This window comes from Dasypus novemcinctus, chromosome 1 (assembly GCF_030445035.2).
Source record: "Dasypus novemcinctus isolate mDasNov1 chromosome 1, mDasNov1.1.hap2, whole genome shotgun sequence".
In the NCBI taxonomy this organism is placed as follows: domain Eukaryota; kingdom Metazoa; phylum Chordata; class Mammalia; order Cingulata; family Dasypodidae; genus Dasypus; species Dasypus novemcinctus.
The window spans coordinates 20,191,339-20,218,996 of NC_080673.1; the positions used below are offsets into that span (position 1 = coordinate 20,191,339).

Here is a 27,658-nt window from a genome sequence, read left to right on the forward strand (position 1 = left end):
AGACGCGGATTATTGGCTCTTGAACCCGGAAGCAGTCAGTGGCGCTCGGAAGTAGGGGCTGGACGCGGTGCTTTGCTGGCGCTAATGCTGTGAAATGGTCGGTGGCGGCGGGAAGCGCAGGCCCGGCGGGGAGGGGCAGCAGGTACGGCCGGAAACGTTGTGCGGGCTCAGCGGGACGCCTTGGGAGTTAGCCTGGGCACCAAGGGACGGCTCGTTTCATTCATCCATTAATCATTGAGCGCCTGCTGTGTCCCCGGGTACAGTGGTCTCCTCCGGGGACCCTGTCCGGGGCCGCTCTTTCCGTTGTGCTGGAAGCTAGGCCAGAGAAGTATCGCTCTTGACACCTCCCGCCGCGTTTTCTGGGGGAAGTGAAAGCCAGCAACGGTCCATTCGTTCGTTCATTCATTTATTCACCCAACCAATTTGATGGGGTACTGTCCTGGGCACCGGGGATTCAAGATGAATCGGCTCTTCCTGACGACTGCAAAGCCCCCTTCCAGCCTGGGGAGGCGGGGCACAAACGTTGCGTCTTACGGCACCTCTTTTTGTTTGGTGTTAAAACACTAGAGTGACTAGAATGAAGAAAGTGCTGTGTAAACGCTGAAGAAGGATTAGGCAAGACCCGGGGGATGTTGAAGAAAACTTTTAGGGCAACATGTTTGAAATGTTTCTTAAACGATAAGTTGAAGGCGCATCGGGCAGAGAAAAAAAATAAGGGGTACCGAGATGTAAAAGTTTCGGAGATGTTCAGGGCACCGTGGAGGGTGTCGACAAATGAAGGCACTAATAGCGGGTGGGGGGTGGGGTGGGATGTGCATTCTCACACGTGCTAAGATTTTAGAAGTTCTGTAGCCAGTGCAGTAGAAATAAGGGAGTCAGGCAGGGAAGAAGTGTTAACTGTGATGAGTAAAGTTTTAGAAAAATTACTCTAGCTGTATTATGAACTGAATAGGGCCAGACATTGCTAGAAGACTTAATTGATAGAAGGCTATGTTGCAGGTATTCTTAATATTGGGTTATGCGTTCTGGGAGCAACAGGGTGGAAAATAAGCCTAACCGCTGAAGGGGACAGCCATCCTAAATTCTGTTAGGGATCTGGAGTTGCTGATCTAGTGTATGAGATAGGATAGAGCTGGAAAAATCCTTATCTTTCTTTGAAAGCGCAGTAAAGAACTGCTTGGCAGAATGATGGGCTTAATTAGGAGCACTGTAAAGACTGTTCATAGGGAGCAGATGTGGCTCAAGTGGTTGAGCACCTTCCCACATACGAGGTCAGGGGTTCAATCCCTGGCCTGGTAACTCAAAAAAAAAAAAAAAAAAAACCTGTCCATAGGTAGCCCATAGGTAGCACTTCCTAACAGCCGGCATTTATATGTTTACTTGTGCTAAGCACTGTTCTCTGTATTTTTGCATATAGTATTATACTTCATTAATCCCTCACAACAACCCTATGATATAGGTACTATATATGGTCTTTTTGTACATAAGCAAACAAAATTATACACAGATGGGTTGCTTAACTTGCCTAACGTAAGATAGCTGGAAAAATGGCAGAGCCAGGATTTAATCTGGGCAATCTAGCTCTGGAAACCTGACCATTAAGCAAAATTGCTTTTCATCAAGGCAGTAAGGCTTTTCTTTCTAACATTGTAAATTTAAGCCAGTTTTTGGAAGGTCCAACTTTAAAGACAGTTGTATAAACAGAAAAGAGGATAGGTCAGGACTCCATATTTCTTATATGTTCTTTATTTTACTTGTAGTTGAAAAGGCAGCATGATGAAGTGATTGAGAATCTGTGCTTTGGAAGCAGCCCACCTGCGTTTAAATCCCTGCTCTTCCACTTTGTAGTTAGTACTTAATGGAAGTTACTTTTTCAGTTTCCTTATCTGTAAAATCAGTTTCCTTACCCATAAAAGTAGGTGATAGTATCTAGCTCATTAGGTAGTGTTAAGTGACTTAATAGAACGTGCTTAGTAGCCTCACACATATTAAGTGCTTAGTGTTAAATAATATTGTTACTATTATTGTTTGCTGTTATTGACATCCATAAAACTTCTTTGCTCAATTTTTTTTTAAAGATTTATTTTTATTTATTTCTCTCCCCACCCCCATCGTTGTTTGCGCTTGCTATCTGCTCTCTGTTAGTTGTGGCTCATCTTTTTTTAGGCAGCAATGGGAACTGAACCTGGGACCTCCCATTTGGGAGGGAGGCACTCAAAGGCTTGAGCCACCTCCACTCCCTGCTTGTTGCACCTCTCATTGTGTTTCTTCGTTGTGTCTCTTCATTGTCTCATCTTGTTGCATCATCTTTTTTTTTTAATTTTAAAATTTTTTTTTAATTTTTTTTTTTTTTTAATTTCTCTCCCTTCCCACTCCCCATCCCGGTTGTCTGTTCTCTGTGTCTGTTTGCTGCTTCATCTTCTTTGCCCGCTTCTGTTGTTGTCAGCGGCACTGGAATCTGTGCTTCCTTTTTGTTGCATCATCTTGTTGTGTCTGCTCTCCGTGTGTGCGGTGCCATTCCTGGGCAGGCTGCACTTTCTTTCGCGCTGGGTGGCTCTCCTTACGGGGCGCACTCCTTGCACATGGGGCTCCCCTACACGGGGGACACGTCTGCGTGGAATGGCACTCCTTGCACGCATCAGCACTGCGCATGGGCCAGTTCCACACGGATCAAGGAGGCCCAGGGTTTGAACCACGGACTTCCCATGTGGTAGACGGACACCCTATCCACTGGGCCAAGTCCGCTTCGCTTGTTGCATCATCTTGTTGGGTCAGCTCTCTGTGCCAGCCCATCGTGTCAGCTTACTGTCTTGCCTGTCTTCTTTAGGAGGCACTGGGAACTGAATGCAGGACCTCCCATGTGTAGGCAAGTACCCAACTGCTTGAGCCATATCCGCTTCCCTCAATTTAATTTTTTATGCTTCATAGACAGGATTGAATTGATCATAATCCTTGGCATGATAAACTGACATCATTGGTCAATTCATAGTCCTCTTTTACCTTATTTATTTAATAATAGAAACATCTATGTGAGCTCCTTATCCAACCTAAGAACCAAAACACTGACCATATCTCTATACTTATATGTTTCTTCCTTATCCTTTCCATTTAATTTCTTCCTATCACCTGGGTTCAGTGTAGATACTATCCTGAATTTTGTGTTTTTTTGCTTTTTATACCTTTATCCCATGAGCATATGCCTAAATTATATCTTTTTTAAAAATTGTTCTTGGAACTTCATACAAGAGTATTGTGCTGCACATAATATTTGAGGATTTTTTTCATTCAACATTATATTGTTAGGATTGATCCATATTGTGTGTTGCTGTATTTCCTTTTCACTAAGTATAATATTCCATTGTTTGAAAATCCTGTAACCATTCTCCAATTGATAGACATTTCATTTGTTCAGTTTTTTGCTGTTAGAAACAGTGCCATCATGAACATTGTTGTATGTATGTCTTCTGATACATAAATGCATATTGTAGACTCTGAATGTTACCTAATGTCACTAAAACTTGAGCCTACTGGGGAAAATGAAGGATATGAGAAACATCTAATTCAGGATTTCCAACCCTCTGCAGTATTGACATTTTAGATTGATTAAGTCTCTGTTTTGGGGAACTATCCTATGCATCACAGGATATTTAGCAGCATAACTGGCCTCCACTCTCTAGTTGCCATCAACATACTACCTCCCCTGCACCATTTGGGACAACTAAAATGATCTCCAGATATTGCGAAATATTCCCTGGGGGCAAAATCACCCCTAGTTGAGAACCGCTAATCCAGGTAGAAAGGAAGAATAAAAATGAAAGTACATAATTCAGAAAGGAAGGATCTGGGTTCCTAAGAGAAAAAAAAAGATTGCTACTTTGCACATCTCAGCAGGGTCTCGGTGTATTAGTCAAGGTTCTCTAGGGAAACAGAATCAACAAGAGATATCTGTCAGTAGTATGCAATTTTTTTAGTCTCTCACATGACCGTGGGGATGCACAAGTCCAGCTTCCACAGGCAGGCTGCAACCAGGGGCTCCAATGAAGGTCCAGTGAAGGTTCTTGACAAGTTCTGGGAGATGTTAGCTGTCCAAAGACAAGCTGGGAAATTCTCACTCAATGCTGGAATCATTTCCCCTTTTAAGGGGTTCAACTGATTGGATAAAGCATCACTCATTGCTAATGGCAATGTCCCTGATTGATATAATTGTATTCAGCTCTCTATGATTTACCACTGCAATGGTAAATGGTGGTCAATGGTGACCAAAGTCCATAAATGCCCTTGTATTACAGTTAGCCCAGTGCTTGCTGGACCAAACAACTGGGCACAATTATCTGACCGATTTGACAAATTAGCCTAACCATCACACAGAGTCAAAGTAGATAACCAGGTAGTGGTGCTCCTGAGGGCTACAGAGACACCCAGGTCGTACAGTCATGATGGGTGGCTCTGGAATTAAGTGCCTTGCCAGTGGGCCCTACTTTGGAATTTGAGCTCCTGAGTGTGATGGAGTTGGACTCTGATGTGACCTCTCTACACATGCCTCTTCTGTCACTTTAACTGAACCGATGGTTGGTGCTGGGGTTGCTGTATGCTCAGGAGACTTGAATCTTCAGACTGTCTATGTGCGGACTTGGCCCTGAGCCTCAGCAGAGTTGCAACACCTACTCTCTGGTTCATTGGACTTACACAGGTCAGCTAACAGAGCAGTGAGGATGGTCAACCACCATACCAGGGAACCGAGAGAGTCGACAGCTGCAAGCAGGAGAATCCCATCTATCCGCCATGTGAGATCTAAGCCCCCTCTCAATTTAGAGGTGGAGTGGGCATTGCCATCCCAGGGTCCTCAGGATTGAGGAATAAAATATGGACTAGAGTGGACTTACTGGTGTTCTATAGAAATATCGTGACTCTAGCAATGGAAGAAATTATATCATTGATGTGGAGACAGTGACCATAGGAGTTGCTGAAGGCAGGGAGAGGGAAAAAGAAGTGTGATGTTAGGTCATTTTTGGGACTTGGAGTTGTCCTGAATGATATTGCAGGGACAGGTGCAGGACATATATATCCTGCCATAACCCACTGAATGGACTGAGAGAGAGTGTAAACTATAATATCAACTATAATCCATCCTGCGAAGCAATGCTCCAAAATGTACTCATCTAGTACAATGAATGTACCACACTAATGAAAGAAGTTGTCGATGTGGGAGGAGTGGGGGATATGGGGAGTGGAGTATCTGGGAACCTCTTTTATTTTTTTAATGTAACATTTTACGTGGTCTGTGTATCTTTTTAAAAAAAAAGATAAATTTAAAAATTAAAAAGATGTAGCCTCCAACTAAGCATGTTATCTTTACAGAAAGTTATCAAATATCTATTAGACATCATGAAACCTAGCATGCTTATATAATGAACCTATGTTGATTAGGTGCTAGAGATAAGTTTTATAATCTAGTCCTAAGGTAAAAAAAGGCCTTTTCTTGAAAATGATGAGCTTTTTGGCCCAGGTTATAATACCCTTTTGCTAACTTCATTAGAGACTGGTGGTGCTTAACATTGTTACTCACTTTCCCTCCCTTTTAATTTGTAATGTCAAAAGGGAGGTATATGTTTTGAAATAGAAAGCTGTGTAATAATTGTACTGAGTAGCCCAAACAACTCTGGCTGGACTTTGCTAAAGAAACAGCTTTTTATTTTTTTAAACTGGTAGATCTACTTATGTCCTGTTATTTCAACAGTCTCCTTCTGGGGTCATCATTGACTCTGTCTAAACAATAGGCATGATGACAAAAGAGGACAAACCTGCATTCTACTCATGCCTCTTTTGCTGTCCTTTACCTTTACTTTTGCATTATTTTTCCATTATCTCAGAGAAATATATTTAAAGACCTGCTACGTGAGTCCTTCTTGACCATAATCTGTTGTTATCCCTTCCTTTTTTCTTTGCCCAGAACAATCCCGATTTTACTCAGATATATTGCTCATAGAATTTTAAAGAAAAAATATTTCTAGTGGAGTTGGGTGAATAGGTTGAACAATACTGGTATGCAAGGAAAGTTGTTGGACTTGCTTTTGGAGAACTAAACTTTGATCTGGCAATTTTCAGTGTGAAAAAACAGTTGAAGTGAAGAAAAGTAAGTCCTGTGAAGCTGATGTCTCTGGTGAACTTCGAAAAGAAGTAGAAAATCATTATCAACTGTCTCTGCCTGAAGATTTCTATCACTTCTGGAAGTTCTGTGAAGAACTTGATCATGAACAGCCAGCTGGTGAGTTGCTCCAGAATCATTCTCCTGCTGCTACAAAAGGACAAGACAACTCAGTAGGAAACTGGATGAACAATATAGACAGATCTTAGAAAGGAACATTTCCAAAAATGTTTCTAGTAAGGGAAATATAGACGAATGCTATAAAAATATGCCACTGTCTTCTCTAATATTGGTAAAAGTAAATAATTTATGACATGCTTTGATAGTCTGAGGAAAAACAAGGACTTCCATATGATAGGAGGAGATTTAATACATTTTGGCAGTTCTGCTTCTAAAAACTTGTCATGGATTACATGAACCAAGAATTATGTTTCAGAATATTTATTGAAGGATGAAAAAGAAAGAGGGGGGAGGAGAAATGGATTAATACCTATTAGTAATGCGTCCTTATAATGGATATCCATAGTTTTAAAAGAATAAGGTTATATTTTTAGGAAATGTCAAAGTACCATGCCTGAATAAGAAAAGACTGCGTAGAATAATCTACCTTTGATATTGAAAAAATTAAAAAAGTAGGTATACACACAGACACAGGCCTGTGCACTTTTTATGAGCACATATCATCTCTGAAAGGATACACAAGACACTGATAACAGGGTGTGGCTGGGGACCATAAAGAAATGAAGTTACTTTTCACTATCTACCTTTTTGTACTGTTTGAATTTTTTAAGCCATTCTCCTAACATGAGGAAAAGGGGGAGCAAACATTCTCATACACTGTTGATGGAAACATCTTGCTGCATATTCTATGGAATTTGACAATATATGAAACGCTTAAAATGCATAGCAACCTTTCTAAAAATTGTCGTGGCTATGTGCAAACCTTTATTAGTAGAGATGTTCACCAAAGCACTGTTTAGAATAGTAAAAAAGTTAGAAACAATATCTACAATAGAAGGATGGGTGGATATATACCTCTTTATTATAGAATACCATGCAGCCATTAAAAATTTGTAAAAACATTTAATAGTACAGAAAAGTATTCAGAATTTTTAAGTGGGGACTTGAGGGAAAAAGCAAATTATAGGATTTATGGCATAATGCCACATTTTACATATTTTTGTATTTTTATCTGTTCATAGGGGGAAAGGTATGGGAAATCTTACTAATGTACATCAGACTATCAACCCTGGTCAGAGATAAACCTGTTCATTTTAAAAATAGTGTGCGTGCCTAAACCCCAGCTAAATGGACTATTTTTCCCCTTCAAAGTCAACTATTTCCATGCCTTTGCTCATGTTGTTACCTCTTGCAAGGACTTTATATTCTTCTCTTTTTTGTCACCTTCTTTCATATCCAGGTCCTGCCTGGGGAGGGCTTACCTCTCTGACTTACAGAAGCAGTGAATACCCATCTCAAGTTAGAAAACTGTGCTTTTGAACAGTCTACATGACCTTGTGGTTTTGTTTAACACTCTCACTCTGTGATCTGTCAGTGGAAAAAGAAGATGGAATCAACTAGTATTAGAGTTGACCCAGTAGATTGTCAAGGAGGCAGGGGAATCTGGAGTTCAAATTAGCAGAGTTGGAGTGACGGGGAAGAAAATGTTTTTATACCTTTCTCAACCCACAGTCATTTTCTATCTTTTCTTCCTTAATCTGTGTGTGCTATAAGTATATGAGGCTAACAGCAGTGTAGTAATGAGAAAGTACGTGTAGGAACACACAGAGTCTAGATTCATGTAAATAGTCTTGCTTTGGCTAAACTAAGAAACAGTAGGTGAGTTTGAAATGTTAAGCTAATTCAGTAGAAAATTTAAGAGGAAATTCTTAATGGAAATCCCACTTTTCCATTACTCTGTATTCTTTTTCATTGAGTTTTTATAATTAACATCTTCACATGTAACTAAAGACTTATTTTACTTGTAAACTCTTTTAAGACAATTGGTTGGAAGTAGGATATTGGTAAAAATGGACTTATTTCTTATTTCCCTCAGAAGTGCTGGTCTAAATAAACTTATTTTATTTATAGATTCACTTTCCACAAGCCTTGGACTTCGATTAGTGGGTCCTTATGATATCCTTGCCGGAAAGCATAAAATGAGGAAAAAATCATCAGGCCTGAACTTTAACCTTCACTGGAGGTTTTATTATGACCCTCCTGAGTTCCAGACCATTATTATTGGAGATAATAAAACTCAGTACCACATGGGGTATTTCAGGTAAAGAATATTTTTTCTCTGAAATAAAGGTAATATTCTTTCTAACCAGAATTAATATGAGTCACTGGCCTCATCAAGGTGAAGGTCATATTTTGCCCTTATTGGTAAATAGGATACATGGGCTTTTATGGCTTTATGTTCTTGCTATTGCCATTTTAACCAAGGATTAACTGGGGTGTCTGAACTCTGTGTTTAACATCACTGCTGGTTGGTTGGTTTCTTTAACTCTGTATTTTGAAATACTTTAAAACTTACAGGGCAGTTACAAAAATAATACCCATCCTAAATAAATAAAACCCCATACAGAGAAATCCAAATATACTCCCAGATACCCAGATCCATCAATTTTAACATTTTACCACATTTCAGTTATTCCATCTGTCTGTCCGTCTGTCTTTCTATCCACCCATCTTTCCATCCATCTACCTGGCTGCCTATGTATCAATCTGTTTTCTGAACACTTGAGTGTAGGCTGTATACATCTTCCTTCTAGAACACTTAGTATTACCAAGTGCATTCCTAAGGACAAGGAGATTTGCTTATGCAACCACCTTAATAAGTATAGTTATCAAGTTCAAGAAATTTAACATTGATAAACACAGTCTATTCCAGTTTTTTCATGTCTTAATGTCCTTTTGAGCTTTTTCTCCTCCCTTGATAGATCCCATCCAGGATCACATATTGTACTTAATTGTCGTTGTCTCTTTAGCTGCTCTTTCTTTTTAACTGTGGAAACATATATATAACACAAACTTTCCCATTTCAGCTACTTCCAAGGGTACCATTCAGTGGTATTAATCATATTCACAATGTTGTCATACCCTCACTACCTTCCATTCCTAAAACTTTCCCCTCTCTCCAAACAGAAACCCTGTACCCATTATGCATTAACTTTTCATGATCCCTACTCCTGGCAACCTGCACTCTTAATATCTGTCTCTATGAACTTGCATATTCTCTGATATTTTCTTTGTAGTTACCATGGGGCTTAAATTTAACATCCTAAATCTATAACAGTTGTGTTTCTTAGATATCAACTTAACCTCAATGGTATACACAAATTGTACCTATTCCCCTGCAACCTCCCACCATTTAGTTCTTACCATAAATTGCATATTTATACATTATGAGTCCAAAACCACTGATTTATCATTATATTTTATGTGTTTACCCTTTAGATTCTGTAGGAAGTAAAAAGTGGGGTTACAAACTAAAATACAGTCTTACTGGCATTTATATTCACCTGTGCCATTACACTCACTGGAGCCCTTTATTCATGTAGCTTTAATTTCTTGTCTATTTTTCTCTCCTTTCAACCTGCAGAACTCTTGAACATCTCCAGATGTTAAAGTCTAGATGAACTCCCTCAGTTTTTGTTTAGCTGGTAATGTTTTAACTTCATCCTCATCTTTGAAAGACAGTTTTGCTGGCTGTAGAATTCTTGGTTGGCTTTTATTTTTTTTTTTTTTTTTTTTTTGCTTTCAGCATTTTAAATATCTCATCTCACTGCCATCTTGCCTCCATGGTTTTCAGTGAGAAATTGGCACTTGATCTTATTAATCTTATTGAGTCTCCCTTGTATGTGACACATTGCTTCTCTCTTGTGGCTTTCAGAATTCTCTCCATATTTGGCATTGGGTAGTTTGATCATACTATGTCACATGTGGATCTGTTTGGGTTTGTCCTGTTTGTAGTTGGTTGAGCATCTTGTATGTGTATATTCATGTAAATTTTGGATGTTTTCCGCCATTATTTCTTTGATATTCTCTCTGACCCTTTCTTGCTTTCTTCTTCTGGAAATCCCACAATGCATGTATTTGTATGTTTGATGGTATCCCATAGGTTCCTCAAGCTCTGTTCAGTTTTCTTCATCCTTTTTACTTCTTCTCAGACTACAAGATTTCAATTATTTCATCTTCATGCTCATTGATTCTTTTTTCTGCCAGCTACAATCTGCTATTGAACCCCTCTAAAGAACTTTTAATTTCTGTTACTGTTATTTGCAACTCTATTTGTTTCCTTTTTATTATTTCTATTTCTCTATTGATATTCTGTTTGTTTTCATCTCTCATTTTCCTGATTTCATTTCATTCTTTGAACATATTTAGGATCATTCTTTTTTCCCAAGCCTTTGTCTGGTGTGTCCCAAGTCTGGTCCTCCTTATTGATGGTTTCTAATGCTTTAATCTTTGCCTGGGTTATCACTTCCTGTTTCTTGATATGTTTTATAATCTTTTGTTGAAACCTGGACATTTTGGTATTTTAATGTGTTATTGCTGAATCTCTGAGGCATCTGTTCTTTAAGCTTGTATCCAGCTAAGATTATGACAGTTTCCTTTGAATGCCAGGAGGTAACAAGGAAGGGAGGAAGGGAGAAAGAAAAAGGGAGGAAGGGAAGAAAGAAAGGAAGGAAGGGAGGAAGGGAGGAGGGACAGAAGAGCAAATCACTTTCTGGTCTTTGAAGACTGACTTGTGTGAATGCTCTATTTAGACCTAATCCGTGCAATTAGTTTAGAAACTAGCTCAAGGCCAAAGCATAGGGCTGCCCTGATTCTTTCTGCTCATGCGTCTAGTCTTGGGTATACACATGTGGCTCTAGGAAACCCCCCATTTTTACAGATAGGAATGTCCCCTCTTCCTTAGGAAAGTTTCCTCACAGACCCAAGCACCGCACTGTATGTCTTACAGCCAGTAATTCCTTGCTTTAGGCAGCCATGACTTGATTGCTCTTCCACAGGGTTTGGAATGAGAGCTCTGTGAGACTAGGCAAGTTATGGGATGGGAAGCCTTACAATGAGTACCCTGATTCAGTGCTCCGGCTGCCAGCACAGAGATTGGGCTGCACATCTGTGTTCCCATCATGTGCACAAAGGTTACTCTGCTCACCCCAGAACAGGACTCGGGCCTGCACTGGGAACACCAGCCTGTTCCATGCTAAGCCTGTGGTGGGTGGTGGAGGGGCCAGCCAGGGCACTACAAGATCCTACCGCTTTTATGACAACTTTTTCTTGAATCAGCACTTGCCCAACTAATGCATTCCTTTAACTCTTTTCTGGAACTTTGAGAAAGATATTTCTGCCAGTTCTTGCTGGTTGGTCAAATCCTCAATGGGCAAATAGAGCCGTGAAGCCTTTCATTCTGCCATCTTGATGGGAGCAGGGCCTCGACGTAACCTCACAGATTTTTTCTCTGTGGTGATAAACTTTTTCCCCCTTTTGGGTTCAGAAGAGCCCTCTTTGCCCAAGAATGACAATTTAGAGCAGCTGCTATGACTTAAACAAGCCATGTGCTTCTAGGGACAGAGCTTTAGAAAGTGGCAACTGGTAGTTAGAAGTGGGCTCTGGAGTCAGACAGCCTGGTCCCATTGTTTACTATAATAGCTGGGTGACCCTGTGCCAGTCATTAATCTTTTTATGACTTTTGTTTCCTGTAAAAGTGGGGACAAAATTTATACATACCTGATGGGAATAATATGAGGATTAACTAAAAACATGCAAGATGCTCAGAGTACTCAGAAATCATGGTAGGTTGAGGGGAAGTTATCTAGTCCACTTGTACCCATAAAGATACTGTCATTTAATGTGGAGATTGACTAGAAGGCATTAGAGGAAGTAGAGGAAAAGAGCCCAGGGAGAAATGTTGTGTTACTGCTGAATGAAGAATGGGGTCAAGAATTGGGGTTGAAATTAGCTTCTGGTTTTGCTATTAAATTACTAGGCTGAGTCACTTACCCTCTTTATATCAATTTTCTTAATTGTAAAATAAAAGGATTTAGTTATATACATGAAAGGATGCTTTCACTGCTAATGTTTTGTCATCCTATTTCTTACTTGTTTTTCCAACTTTTTTTTTAAGATTCTAAAACTGGGATGTTGATGATGGTGAAAAATGTTCTTTACATCTTTTGAAGGGCCTTCTTTCTCCCCTCTTTGTATCTGGGTATAAAAGTAACTAGGTTCCAAGAATCTTAATTTTAATTTTAGGTTTATTATAGAGATGATATTTGTCATAGATATTCCTAAGAAACGTAGAGCTTCAGCCTTTCAAATTTGTTTCAATTTTTAGAAAACATGCAGGTATAAATTGTCTAGAGTCCTAAAATTCTACTTGCCTGATAATATAAATTATAGGCAGTTAAATTTTTTATTTCTTTTGCTTAAACAGGGATTCTCCTGATGAACTTCCTGTGTATGTTGGTACAAATGAAGCAAAGAAAAATTGTGTAATTGTTCAAAATGGAGATAATGTATTTGCTGCAGTCAAGTAAGAAAATATTTTATTTCAACCATTCTCTTTACAATTAAATCTCTGTTTATAGTTTTTGCACTATATCAGTCCATTACTGGGGAGAATTGAGGTAACGCAAAACACTTAGATTTCTAGAGATCAGTTCCAAGCCTTTTGCAGAAGAACAGATTAAAACTACTGGTAAGGTTCAAGCAGCAGGTTGAACTTCCAGAACAACAACTGAACAGCAAAACCAGCTAGCCATTGGAAATTGTCTTTGCCACCATCAGGAAACTGATAAATTAAGAAAGAACTGCTGCCGCAAGGGTGACTCCAGGACATTGTCTTTGGTACAGCCTGTGCCAGTAAAATGCATGCTCTGTTCTTTGCCTCTCAACACCGGTGGAACCAAGGACTTTGTTACAGCTGGTTCAGAACAATCAGATGCCTGTACAACTCTGCTCACTGGCAGAAACAGCAGAAGCACAGCCTCTTCCTGGTATCTCTTCTGCCATTCCATCTGCTAGAAAATAGCTAGGTCCTGTGTGGAGCTTGAGCTGAAGAAGACTATGGGAAGCAAGCCTTTGTGTGTATAGTAAGGGAATGGGAATGGAGCAGAGCATGCCAGCCTCCTCTGTATCAACCTCAGACATTATTTGAAGCAGTTTTTCAACAGTTATGCAGTTTGCATTGTGGTATAGTAGAAGAAAGTAATCTTTATCGGTTTCAATATAACTAAATTGTGTTCTGCATGACCTCTTTCAATGCTCTACCTTTAAAAAGATTTTAATCCCTCTCATTTAATTCAAACTAAGCCAGTCTTATGCGATCACATTGTAGACATCCATAAAAAGGTTCTTCCTTTTCCAGTACCTCTGAACATTATATAAAATGTGGCTTAGTATTTTTAACTTGAATAGTTTTTTTAAACCCTTCAGTTCTACCCGTCTTAAGTACAAACTTCAGTTGTTTATGTAATTATTGTCTCTTTCTTCACTAATGTAATGCCAGGACAGCAGAGGCTTGCTTTGCTCATGGTTCCTGCCGATAGTAGATACTCTGTATCTTATTTATTAATTCTACAAATAGCTTGGCATACAAAGACACTAATTCATTTGTTGTATTAAAAATCTTTCTTTAAAAAAAATACAGTGGTTATCTAAAATAATCTAAGATTGTTCTGGTGTTTTTTAGCTCTTTGGAGAACACAGAAAAGGAAAAGAAAAAAAAAAATACATTGGTGATAAAATTTATAATTTAGGTGAAGACCAGCAAGTGAGTATTTGAGGAAATAACATATTTCTTACCAAAAAAAAGTCCTCTACCTCCAATAATTTATCTCAAGCATTGGGGGTTAAAAGGTTGCTTTAGATATAATTGTATGTAGTATTATAAGTGTGTTAGTCTTTTGAGGACCTTCCTTTACTCATATAAGCTAATCAGAACACTGAATTTAGTTTATTTCTTTATCGGTTTGAATAAGGTATTTCAAGGAAGACCATTTGTTACAAATAAGTTATTTTTATGCCTAGGGATAGTAATTCTTCCCTGTGTGAGGTTTAATAGTAGCCGAAGAAATGCAAATTAAGCCAGCGAAAATTAGTAAAGGTTAAAGAACTGTAATACTCAGTGATGCTTAGGGTGTAAGAAACTTTACTGATCTAAGTGTTAATTGGAAGAAACGTTTATCGAGAATAGTTGGGAAAATATTTGAAAAACTTTATTCCGATAATAATGAGAACTAAGATTTCTTGAGAAATAGTTAACATTGGCAGGTACTGTGCCAAGTAAATATTTGCACCCTTGAATCAGCAATTCTACTTCCAGCTATTATCTAAAGAAATTCTGGACAGATACCCAAATATGTGCCTTTATTATAGATTATTTATAAAATGGATAATTGGAAGCAACATATCCAACAATGTGGAAAATTAGGTAAATAAATATTCGTCTGTGTGCTGTAATGCCATGCTATGCTATAGATTTGTTGACTTGGAGAGATGTTTGTTACAATCATGTAAAGAAGGCAAATAGTAGAACATTATAAAATGATTCCATTTTGTACTGTCTATTATACATAGACAAAATCTACATCGGCTCAGAAGTTTTACATATTTATCTTTGGATGACAAAGTTAGGAGTGATTTGTTTTTCTTGTGGGTTTTTTTTTTTTTAATGAATTTATTCTATAATTTTGGTGCTTAAGTATTAAAATTAATTGATCATATATTTAATGCAGAGACCAAAGACTATATATAAAGTGTGGTACTTACTGGTACTTATTAAAAGAATAAATGTAGCCAATATATCAGATCTTAGGGCAACATGTTAAATAATCTTTTTCCACTTGCCTGCTGCCCCACTTTCTCTGCCACCTTACCTTGCTGTTCTGGGAAATATGGATTTATTGATTTTTCAAATACTGGTTTGTGAATGGACCACATTATTCCTATACATGGAACATGTTTGTTTTTGTTTCGTTTTTAATTCCTGCGTCCTATCCTAGATGTATTGAAGTGGAATCTCTAGAAGTAGAACTTGTGAATCTCAAGATAAAGTGCTCTTAACCAGTAACTCGGGGCATTCTGGTATGCAGTCACTTTTGAAACAATTAACCAAAGCAGCATTTATCAAAGAGTGACCTTCCAACTGCCAAGGTCCCTGAGACTTTTTCAGGAAGTCCAAGAGGTCAAAATTATTTTCGTGATAAGAAGATGTGATTTTTTGCATCATTGTCACAGAGGTAATTGTAGTGGTAGGTAATCCTGTTAGTACATTGGCAGGAATCAGCACATTGGCACCAAGTTAGTAATTGCATTCTTCATGACAATGATATAATGCCAGTGTTATTTTAAAATGTTGATGAATAAGTTAAAAATTTATTAAATTTCTATCACTGAGTCATCTTTTTAACATGCTGTGTGATGACATGGGAGGTACACAGAAGGCACTGCTGCATACTAAAGTATTAGGATTTGTCTCAAGGAGAAGCACTTGTGTGACTGAGTTGTGAGCTGAATTTTGTTCCACTTCTACTTGACAGAATGACATGGATATTTGGCAGATATTTTTTCAAGTGAACCAAGGGAGCCTCTCAAATTAAAGAAAACAACTATTTATTGCAGTTATAAAATTCAAGTTCTCAAGCAGAAATTAGCAATGAGGGAACATGTAACTGCCACTTGGGGCTTGACAGCTTCTCAATATCTAAGGACTTACAAATTGAGATTGGTAGTGCTATTAATGGAGGTGACTTTTTTTTTGTATTCGGACATAATGAAGTGAATTTGCTATAATGAAAAGTTTGAACATTTGGAAAATCTGCATAACTCAGTGAACCAATAATTTCCAAGTGGCCATTGCATGATGTTACAAAATCATGCGTGGGTAGAGACCCATTCAAAGTTCAAGGCAGTCCAATGGAGTTTATGTAACAAAATGTAAAATGTTTGATATAGTTTCAGTTTCCACATTGCAGCTAACCTTTAAGTGTCACAAGCATATTGTAGATTGTGTTCGAAATTGAGAGATGAAAGTTTATTTAAATGGTGTAGAGATAGTCCTAGTAATGTACTAGGGATGGGAAGGTAGCTACTTAGTGCCTTGAAGAGTGGTCAAAGTCTTCATAGAAAGAAGCTGTCTTATCCAGCCCTTGATAGATACATAAGAACTTGTTAGAAAGAGTGGGAAGAAGGGTATTGTAGGCAAGGGAACAGTACAGGCATGAAAGAAGGAAAATAAGTGGCACAGGTACTTGAAGGTCCTGTATGCCGTACCAGAGAGGTCAAAGAGGACCATGAAGATAGATTCTCATGGGCCTGGCATGATCAAATTTGCTTTTTATGTTTAATTTAAATATATTCTTTTGATACGGCTCTTTATGCTTGAAAGTAATACGTAATCATGTATGCTGTGGTCAGGTGGTCTTTGGTTTTTGTGGCACTTTAATCTGCCCTTAAAAGCTCTGTGAACTTGGGTAAGTTGCTTGTCCTCCATGCCTCAGTTTCTCTAATGTGTAAAATGGGGATAAGAATAAGCAGCTAGAAACATTTTAAGCCCTCCACAGTGCATGCCCATAGCAAACTCTTGAATGTTTGTAGTGAGTAATAGAAGTGAGTTTTTCCCCTGGAACTCCAGTAGCAACAGTGGAAGGGAATTGACTTCTCTTGCTAGCTGAGTGCTGCTCCAACTCTTCATTTGACTTTCTACTCTGCTGGCAAAACTCTAAACCTGCTTATGGTAAAATATAAGATTATTTCTATAACTGGCATTTATATTGTACTCTTCACATGCCTTTAAAAATTACTTTGGATTACGCTTTTTTAAAAGTTTATTAACTAGTTTTGTTCCCAATTTACATTTCCTAAATTCAATGTAACATAAATTTGAAGGTAATATTTTTAAAAACCTGCTGACCTGAAGCATTGTAACAGTGTGCTGTGTCTGGGTCTTAATAAAAAGTCCTTTTCGATGTCTGCATAATACTTTTTTCTCTTATGACATACTTCTCCAAAGTAGTATGTCGTATCTTAATATCAAGTGATGTATTTTATAGCTTGTTTTGACCTCAGCTTTAAATATCCCTTATTTTTATTATAGACATTACAGAGATAATACAAACTTAAATCACGTTTGCTTTTTCTGTGACTGGCAGCTCTTTATTAATACTGCTTTTCCCTTGCTGGAAGACATCTGTTAGGGCTGTTGAGAGAACTCTTGGTGTGTTAATGCAATAGATTTTTTTCTTGTGTGGAATTTAGAGTTTTGTATTTAGCTGCCTTACTAGCCAAAGATCTGTGTACTTAGTACAGCACCTGCAATATAATGACAGTTTTTACTTCTTTTTCAGATTATTTTTGATGAAAAAACTTAAAGAAGTAAAAGATAAAAAGAAAACTAGTCTCTTGAAAAACATAGATGAAAAACTCACAGAAGCAGCAAGAGAACTGGGGTACTCATTGGAACAGAGAACCATGAAGATGAAACAGAGAGATAAGAAAGTATGATCTAATCTGTTCATCTTTTTTTTTCCTTAACAGATTTCTTTCCTCTCGATTTCTTCCCACCTTCCTTACACAGGCCAGGTGGATACCAGTTCTCAGAACAGTTCAGTTCACACTAATCTGCATATTCCTGATGATAATGTTGCTGCAGTTGCAGAAGTCATGCCAGTACCTACCGTTCTTTTAGTCTTGTTTTATCAGTGAAAGCAGCTGTGTACATAATCATGTTTACTTAAAACAATTTTTTTTTTTAAGGGCTAACGTCTATTGACTTAGTGCAAGGTATTTTGGAGGAATAGTTTTGTAAGGGTATTCCTTGAAGTGCCTTAGTTAAGGGCCTCAGTGGTAGTTCTCTTTGAGAAACAATGTGTATAAAATGTGTTCATTTTATGCAGTAAGGGTGTGGCTGAGCAGACCTGCCTCCTTTTTCCTTGTTGATCCTTTTTCCTTATAATGCCTGTGTGAGGGAAGTGAATTGTAAAGCACCAAATACTTCTGGCCTTGAGATCCTTTTGGTTTTTCAGTTATAAACCTCAGAGTAAGCCAACAGAAAAGCTGGAAGAATTCTGCTTTGGGCGTACACTAGAGCCTTAGGAAAGTTATAACCTCTGGGGAGGAAGGACATTTGGTACTATGGAATAAGAGCTCCCTTGTCTCCTTCAGCCTTGCAGCATTGTCTTCTGTAGCTAGCTCATTGGAATGTTCTAGGCTAAGTGAAAGTATTCGTTATTCTTGAATAAATTACATATACTACCTTACTGTATTCAGCTATTGAATATCCCACTTTAGTTCCTTCTCTGATCTTGATTGAGCTATCAGGTGATGTTCTGATATTTTGTGAGCACCAAAATGCAGTATGAGCAACTCCTTCTTTAGCCCTGAAGTTCTAACAATATACTTTTTGTCATTTAAAAAAATGTTTATTAAAATGTTTATTAATGTTTATTAAATGTTTATTAAATGTCGTGTATATCATTCATACACGAACAAACATGAGCAATAAGTGTATAGTGAAAGTTGTGAACTCACAAAAAAACATACATAACATCATATAAGGCTCCCACACATCGCCCCACCGTCAACACCTTGCACTGTTGTGAAACATTTGTTACAAATTATGAAAGAGCGTCATCAAAAATGACTACTAACAAAATACATTTTAAGAAACTCAGTATATAATAGCATTTAAAAATTATTTACTATTTTATATTACTATTTTACTTTTCTGGTTATCATAGCAACCTGCCCCCATAACTAGTAGGGAGCATTTCTAGATTGATGATACGTATTCCTAATGTTTTTACTAAAGACTAAACCTCTATGGACAAAATATTTGTTAGTGTATTCTTTCATCAGAGCCCTGCTTATTTTTTTGCCATCAGCTATAATTAGGAGATTTCAAGTCATCCTCATAATATTGAAAATAAGTTTTATAGGTATATGTTTCCTGGCCTCCTTCCCCACAAGGTTTCTTTTCAGTATTTGCTTTTTTAATATAAAAACAGCTAGTAAAAATGTAAGTATGAAGGAAAAAGAACTGATAAAACCATGATTTCATTTTCCCAAAGACAATCATTGTTAGCATGTTGGTAATTATGTTTTCAGATCCTTTTCTATTATGTATATGTTTCTTTTTTAATTGTTATTGTGAGGTTTCATTTAATTCCTATTTTTTTATTCCTGAAATATTAATTTCCACTAGTATATGTGAGTTAGTGACTTTGTTTTTATATATGAGAGTAATAAATTCATTCTAGTATAATGGAGAACTATACAACACACTAGCAATCAACATATTTTATATGACAGCATTTTAAAGTGCTTAAAAATGCAATCTTATATGAATTACCTTATTTGATCCCTGCAGTAAACCTGCCCAAAAAGTAGGAATTATCATCCTGTTTTATAAATAAGTAAATTGAAGTTTACAGATGCTTTGTGCCTTGTCCTAAATCATAAGTGACAGAACTAAGACCTAAATTCACATGTTCCATATTTAGCATTCTTCTGTCTCCTTACTAATTATTTATATTATTAGGTAAATCACTTACGTGACTGCAGAATGCTTCTCTGAAATTCAGAGTGTTTAGATTGCTTAAAATTTTTCACAAATACTGACAATCCTGCCATAAATATTCTTTTATACCTTTGATTACATATTTGTCTAATTGTTTCCTTAGAAGAAAAGGTAGCATTGCCAGGTCCAAAGTGGTGTGTGTACATGCATACACATTGTTTTGTTTTTGTTTAATTTTATGGGTTTTTTTGCTATTGTTTGCAAAACTATTCTTTATATTTCCCAGCAATGTGTGGGACTGCCTGTTTACCCCATACACTTGCCAGTTCCGGTGTTATCATTCTCCTTTTACTCTTTTCCTTTCTGATAGGACAAAATGATACCTCATTGTTTTAAATAGCATTTCTTAGGTGAAAAACATTTAACATCCTTTATAAACAATCTGTTGACCATTTGTATTTCCTTTGTGAACTGCCTGAATTTTGCCCATTTTTGAGTCATGATTGGAATTAGTCTTTTTCTTGTATTTTTTTGTTTTAATTTTGATCCTAGCAACGTAAACACAACCTAAAATTTCCCCTTTTATCCACATTCAGATGAACATTATTTATATTTTAATTTGGGGGTGAGTCTTTTATTTGTAAGAATTCTTTATAGTTTGAAGACATTGATCTGTATACATCTTACTGTCTGAATTTTGTTCTTAACTTTTACTTTATAATTTTCAAAAATGTTTTATGTAATTAAACCTATAAGTCTTTCCCTCTAACCCAAGATTATAAAAATATTTGCTTTGTTTTCTTCTAGTAGTTTATGGTTTTATTTTTACATTTGATCCTGGAATCCATCGGTAAATTATTTTGGTAAAAATGATATAAGGCTGTGACTTCATTTTTTCCCCCAAAGTGGTGGGCGGTTGTCTGAAGATCTCTTTTGAATAATCTGTCCTTTCTGGTGGTTTAATAAAAGATAAATGAAAGAAGCCAGAGGGAGGGAGAGTGGGGGGCTTTAATGGGAATTAGGTTTAACATAAAGAGACTTAGGTGAGAGGACTTTAAAATGAGTTCAGTTGAGGAGTTATGTCCTCCTTCTCTTCTAAATTTTCACTGGACCGCGCTAGGAGGAGGAGTATTTGAAGCAAATGATACCTTAAGGAAAGCCCTCAGTCAGAATAATGCCAGCAGTGTGAAGAAGGGTAGACTGAAAGGGTTGCAGTTGGGCTGTTTTTGTCTTTGAAGATTACCACTTAATGAAAACGCACTGAGTGTGTGATTTGCCTCCATGAAGGGCACCACAGTGCTAGAAACCGCCCTACTTTGGGGAAGTTTGCATATTGCCCAAATCTTACAGATCAAAATAGAGGGCCTGAATTTGGCAGAGTGGATGACAGAAATTCTGTTGTACTACATCTTCCTGCTAACAAAAACTCGATCTTTTTAGACGCAAGGTTTTTATGCTTTCTACCTGAAAGATACTTTAACCTTGGAGCAAACTGATGTTCTGCTTGTCTCCAGTAATGGGATGATTTGAGTTTCTTCCCTAACAAAGCAGGATGCAGCCTTTTAAATGATTGACACAATTATTTCACTGTTTTATAATTACTGGAAGTGCTTGACTTTTAATTAAATTTGAAGGAAAGAAATAGTAATAAACTTACACCCTGGAGTCCAAATTTACTGACATAAACTGTCTTTAAATGTTATATTTTGGCAGATGTGTTGAATTTTTTCTTTATTTGCCATCATTAAATTTTTTCTTTGTTATTTTCTTTAAACTTAGGTGGTGACAAAGACTTTTCACGGTGCAGGCTTGGTTGTCCCAGTAGATAAAAATGACGTTGGATACAGAGAGCTCCCTGAAACAGATGGTAATATATTTCATATGTAAACCTGTGCATAAGTAGGTTTGTACGTATGCCTCTTGTCAGTCAGTCACTAGGCCTTAGTGATAAAGAGTAAGCTTTGAGGTTTTAGGATCAGTTAAAACTGGACTTGTAGCTATGTGACCTTTGAGCAAGTTAACTTCACAAAGCCTTGTGTTCCTCTTCTGTAAAAGAGGTTAGTTAATATTGATATTTACTAGACTAAAACAAAAAAGAAAATAAAAATGTTTATATATTGGTATTCACTTCACAGGATTATTGGGGTATTAAAGAGCATGTAAGGTGGTTAGCACAGTGCTTGCCTTCTTGTACTCAGAATATGGTAGTTATTGTTAAGAATTTAAGACTTCGCATATTGCCTAGATTACTTTTTCTGAGCTTGAGGAGAACCCTTTGACATTGCAGTCAACTTGCAAAATAGTAATTAATTGAAATAGTATGCATTCTTGTAGACCTTTGTGTAAAGTTTTTATTGGCATGCAGATTATTTAGCTTTTGTAAGCCCAAAATTCTGAACTACTTCATCTATAAGGATAAAAGCATTTTGAAAATCAACAGTTAATACACAAAGAGAATAAAAACACTTCTCATCTCTCTATTTTCCCTCCCTCCATTTGGGAACATTCCTTCTTTTGGGAACATCCCTATTGACATTTCTTATTTAATTGCCCTTTTCCATGGGTGATAAAACTTAGAGGGAAATCAAAATGAGCACCTCCTCAAGGAAGAATTAAGTGTACCCCCTATATATATATAATATGGCCATCCATTTTCAGGACAGAACTAACTAACCTCGGTAGTAGTTATGTGGACTAAGGGTTGGCTCTTGAAATCTCCATTATTAACCCATTCTCTAAAGCAGTTGTTCTCAAATGTTAGTGTACAGAAGATCTCCAGCCAATAGATTGTCTTAATGTCTTAACTGTTCATATGGAACTATTTTTGCAATACCCCTACCCTACTGCTTTAGGGGAATTCTATGGGGAAGTGAATGTGACTGAGCTGTCCAACAGATGCACATGTGGCTACTGAGCATTTGAAATGTGGCTAGTGCAACTGAGGAAATGAATTTGTCATTTTGTTTAATTTAAATTTTAAAACTGAACAGGGAGCGGATGTGGCTCAAGCAGTTGAGTGCCTGCTTCCCGCATGGGAGGTCCTGGGTTCAGGCCCTGGTGTCTCCTAAAAACAAAGACAAACAACAAGCAAACAAAGAAAAAAAACAACTCGGGAGCCGATGTAGCTCAGTGGTTGAGCACCGGCTTCCCATATATGAGGTCCCACTTCAATCCCCAGCCCCAGTACCTCAAACAACAACAACAACAACAATAAAACTGAAACAGTATTAACTTTTTTATGTTGATTATGTGTTGAAATGATACTATTTTGGATACATTGGATTAAATATCTTAAATAATTTAACCTCCTTTTTAAATGTGGATAGTAGAAAAAAAAAACATTTGGATCCTACATTATATTTCTTTTGGACAGGATGATCTGTACCGTATCTCCTCCCTGAAGCTAGAGGTGATAAGTGCCTGATGGGGAAGGAGAGCAGGCTCTAGCTACTCATCAGCCTTCTGCTTATACTCTATGTAATCTCCTCTTCCACTTCTCTGCTCACTAGTCCATTCAAAGCTTTAAAAAGCAGAAGTACATCTCATCTGGAAAGGTTGAGAACATTTGTTGTAGAGATAGCAATCCCTAAAACTCGAGTGGTGGGTGTTATATCTTAGTGCCCTGGACTAAAGACTCTTAATGCACCCTACTTGTGGTTTGAGGGTTTTATGTCCAAGATCATTTTTATTTACCTCTACTTTTTCCTAACATTCCAGACAGTAGAGCCTCCTGTGCTTTAATTATTTTTGAATGAGAAGTGGTAGCAAGACATAAATTTAAGGACCTAATATTTTCTCGCTGTTGCCACTTGTTGTTTGCCAGGAGGTATAATTAGTGGTTTGCTAGTGGTGTAACAATGTACAGCAAATCACAATTAAGTTTGTTCCTAACCGTTTTCCCCTTTGAAGCTTCTTACAATAACATTTTAACCTGGAAAATAAGATACTATTTTTTTGAGCAATTTTTTTAAGTGTTGCAGTTCACTATACCAAATGATGCATACAAAATATTATTTTAATTCTCACCCAACTTTTAAAGTGTTTTAAGGAAGGGAAATATATCCAGAAATGTTTAACAACTAATAAGTCAGGGAGCTGGAAGCCAAATTTGGGTCTCTGACTGAAGAGTACATACCACTACCCAAAGTAACAATAATTGTTTAGCTGGTTGCCTAATTTTCACTCAGGCACAAGCACTGTGGCTCAGCTTAGGTATTCCAGTTCATGCTAGCAGCAAGGATAAAATAAGGATTAAGTATTGAAACTCCCAAATCATTTGAGTGTTTTGAGTAGCAAAGCATAGGGCTTTATTTTTCAGTAATTAATCTAAGGCTTTGTTTGGATACCCTTTAAATTTGGGCTTCTAACTGAGTTTCTATAGAATGATTTATTGGTGGAAGAACACATTTTTCCCTACTCTGGTGTGAGCTGAATATTTTCGTCTGTTTTTTAGTATTTTTCTACATTAGTAATTCTCCTAGGTTGCTTACTCTTTCTAGTCCATGTATGACTTGCCCTTGGTGAAAATAAAAAAATAAAGCAGAAAGCGATCAGCTTTATAGATTACTTGCTAACAGAAGACAAATATGTCTTCACTTCCATGCCAACATTCACTGATTTGCAGTGGCTGCTGGAGCATTGTGGAAAGAGAGATTCTGAGGGCCCTAACCAATGCTATGGGTGCAAGAAGGAGCCTTTTCTTTTCCTTCCCTAGGAGGGAGGCCTTTAGAGGAGGTCTGCTGGTTTTTTTCAAATGTTTTCTTCAAATACTTGGCACTGATTTTTCTGAAGAAAGAAAGGGAAGGTCATAAAGCTTTTACAAAATATTTTTACATATGAAAGATTTCAAACCAATACATATACCACTACTAATTTTAGTTAGGGACCTAGGTTGTCTGATAAGGGTTGTCATTTGTCTGGTAGGATGCTGACTTAACCAAGGTGGGAATGGGAACAAAGCACATTATGTCATCTCACACAAGCATGCACAGTCACCGTGACTCAATCTTTCAAATGATATTCACAGACTAAGATTAAAAGCCTTAGTATTTCTTTACCATCTTTGATAATCTTACACCTTACATTTTCAGTTAGTATATCAGAATATTATGTCTCATAAAATCAGCATCATTCTTAGGTGTGATTGTTGATGCTTTAACCAATTTTCCTCTCCCTCACTTTTAGAAATGTGTGTTGTTGGTCTGAGTAATATCTGTTCTTTTTATTATATTAACAGATTATCTTCAGGGAAATGCAATTTGTCAGAAAGGAAGTCTAATTGTTCAGTACCTTCATTCTCATATCCATTAATATTATATGTAAACTGGCACACAGAGAGTAGTAAAGAAAATGTTGAAAGCCAAAATAGCAACGTTAAGTCACGGATTTTTTTTTTAATTTTCTAGAGAAAGAGTTGCTTGACATTTCTTCTCTGTTCTTACCTTATATCACTGTTTTCCATGCCTCTACTTCCTCCACTTTGGTAAAGGTTTATTTCTACAGTGACGTCTTGACTCTTGCACTTTTTACTTTTTCGTGCTTTTATTTTTTTTTAATAATTAAGGTAGGACAGGGCAGAAAAATAACTTCATTGTCTATTGGGGTTTTTTTGTTGTTGTTTTTTTTTAATCCAACTCCTAAGATAGCTCATGGAATAGCCCAGGGGTTGGCAACTGTCTGTGTCTGTAAAGGATCAGTTGGTTAATGTTCTAAGATTTGGGGGCCACATACAGTTCTGTCACATATTTGCTTTTTTCCCATTTAAAAATGACAAAGCAATTCTTAGTTCACAGACACCTCAAAAACAGGACTGGCCAGGTTTGCTGACCCTGAACTAGCCTACTCTGTGAAAGCTTAAATAATAAAACCCTCATTGCAACTAAGTCCATTATGAACCATTCTTATGCTTGAATCCTAAGTGGAAATCCTAAGTGTAAAACTGTGATTCTAAGTTATAGACCTGCAGATTGCTACCCAAGGCAGCACCAATTGTAAACTAAGAAAAGTCATGAGAAAAAAACTCAGCATATGTTCTTTTTACCTTTGAAGGCAGTTATAGATAATGTTTTTGTATTATTGATTCCCCTCAGCTGACTTGAAGAGAATTTGCAAAAGAATTGTCGAAGCAACAACAGATGAGGAGAGATTGAAAGCTTTTGCTCCCATTCAGGAAATGATGACTTTTATACAGTTTGCTAATGATGAATGTGATTATGGCATGGGGCTTGAGTTGGGACTGGACCTCTTTTGCTATGGTTCACACGTGAGTAAAATAATCTCCACCTCCCAGCTACCACCAAGCTTCCCATCATTCCCTACACAAACACATAATGCCCACTTAGTGCACGTACATTTATACCCCCAAGTTCAAGCATAAGAAGGGTACAGATACAGCTTGTATTTCAGATGAATTTTTTGAAGTGATTTTTAAGCAGACCTTCTAAGAATATATTTTATTTGAAATTTATCTTGTGTTCTGACAAAGATGAATAAGCAAGATTATTTGCCTTCAGGGTTACATTAGAGTGAATTTACTTAGAAAGTATTATAGGGATATGCCCTTTAGTTTGGTGTGTGTGTGACATGGAGTGTCGGTGCACATCTTTTCTTTGGTTCCATTTCATTTTCCATTATAGTGGGATAGTTATTATATAAAGAATGAATAATTTCCTAAAACATGCTTTAAATTATTTAAAATATAGCAGGTGTTCTATCATTAACTATTTGTTCATTAAATAGGAAATATTTATTTAGCTGCTCAATCAGTGCTTACTCAGTTGCAATTGTCTCAGGGTCAAAGAGGCTGTAACATGCTTCTGGAGTTAGATTACCTGGGTTTAAATCACATCTTCCCCCAATTATTAGCTGTGTAAGCTATGACAAATTTTCCAATACCTTTATATCTGTTTCCTTACCTGTAAAATATATGTCAGCGCATATGCTTGACCTACCAGAAAGGACCTAGCTGTAAATAGGTAGACCTGTATGACATGAACCAGCGGAATAGTCAACTTGATTACTGGGTAAATAATATATAAGAAGGTATGAAAAGGTTTAGCATAGTACTTGCCACTTCTTAAATGTGAAATGTTTATTATCAACAAAAAGAATATAGCATTGCCATTTTTCTACTAATATATGCATAATGGTAGTTAGTCTAAATAACCTCTTAAACCTAAAGAAGGGGTTACATGGAGAAAGATGCAGAATATGGGAATAAAGTGGAATGAAATTTGAAAACTCAAATTCACACATCATATTCTTAAGAGTATCAACTAAGAAAGGTAGAGCTTAAAATCTTTACTGGTAGAGATACGCTGAAGAGAAAAAGCATTTGAGGACATAGTTGAGGGGGAAAAAAGGTTGATAAAACATCTAAGGAGATAGGGAAGCTTAAAATTTAACTTCGTTTTCTTCTGAATTTTCTTCAAGATATGCCATTAGTCTTTTAGAACTACAAGACTGTCTCTTGGACAGAAAGCCAGATGACTGTCCCAAAATTCACTGTTCCTAATCATGAGAGAATAGCTAAAAGTGATTTTTAGGAATAGGCTTTATTTTAAAAGTGCTTTTTCAAGGTTATTTTCTGCTTACTAGGGCATCTACTATATTTTCCGCTTAATGTTCTGTTTTATTTTTCAGTATTTTCATAAAGTTGCTGGCCAACTTTTACCTCTTGCATATAATCTCTTGAAGAGGAATCTGTTTGCAGAAATAATTGAAGATCATCTGGCAAACAGAAATAAAGAGAACATAGACCAACTTGCAGCATGAGTGAGAGCTGGCTTTGTTTAGTAATATTTTAAAGCATTAGTATTAAATTTGTTGCTTGTGTGTTTTTTTTAATACAGAAAATAAACTGATGGAAGCATTTACTAAAAACTTTTATAAGGCTCTTCTGACCTGTTATTTTTTTTCTCCCATGTGCAAATAAATAGCTGTCAAATCACCCAAATCATGCTTTGGAAGACAACTAAAATCATCTT

At 37.0% G+C, this 27,658-nt stretch overlaps 1 protein-coding gene across 1 annotated transcript; it reads left to right on the forward strand.

Annotated features, from left to right (window-relative positions):
- On the forward strand, positions 1-27,557 carry HPF1 (histone PARylation factor 1). Its single transcript, XM_004475391.5, has 8 exons — positions 1-142; positions 6,106-6,265; positions 8,237-8,426; positions 12,591-12,689; positions 17,503-17,653; positions 21,453-21,540; positions 25,763-25,935; positions 27,315-27,557. Exons 1-8 carry the CDS (start codon positions 95-97, stop codon positions 27,444-27,446), a joined length of 1,041 nt encoding a protein of 346 aa, XP_004475448.1. The 5' UTR covers positions 1-94; the 3' UTR covers positions 27,447-27,557.
- The last annotated feature ends 101 nt before the right edge of the window (positions 27,558-27,658 follow it).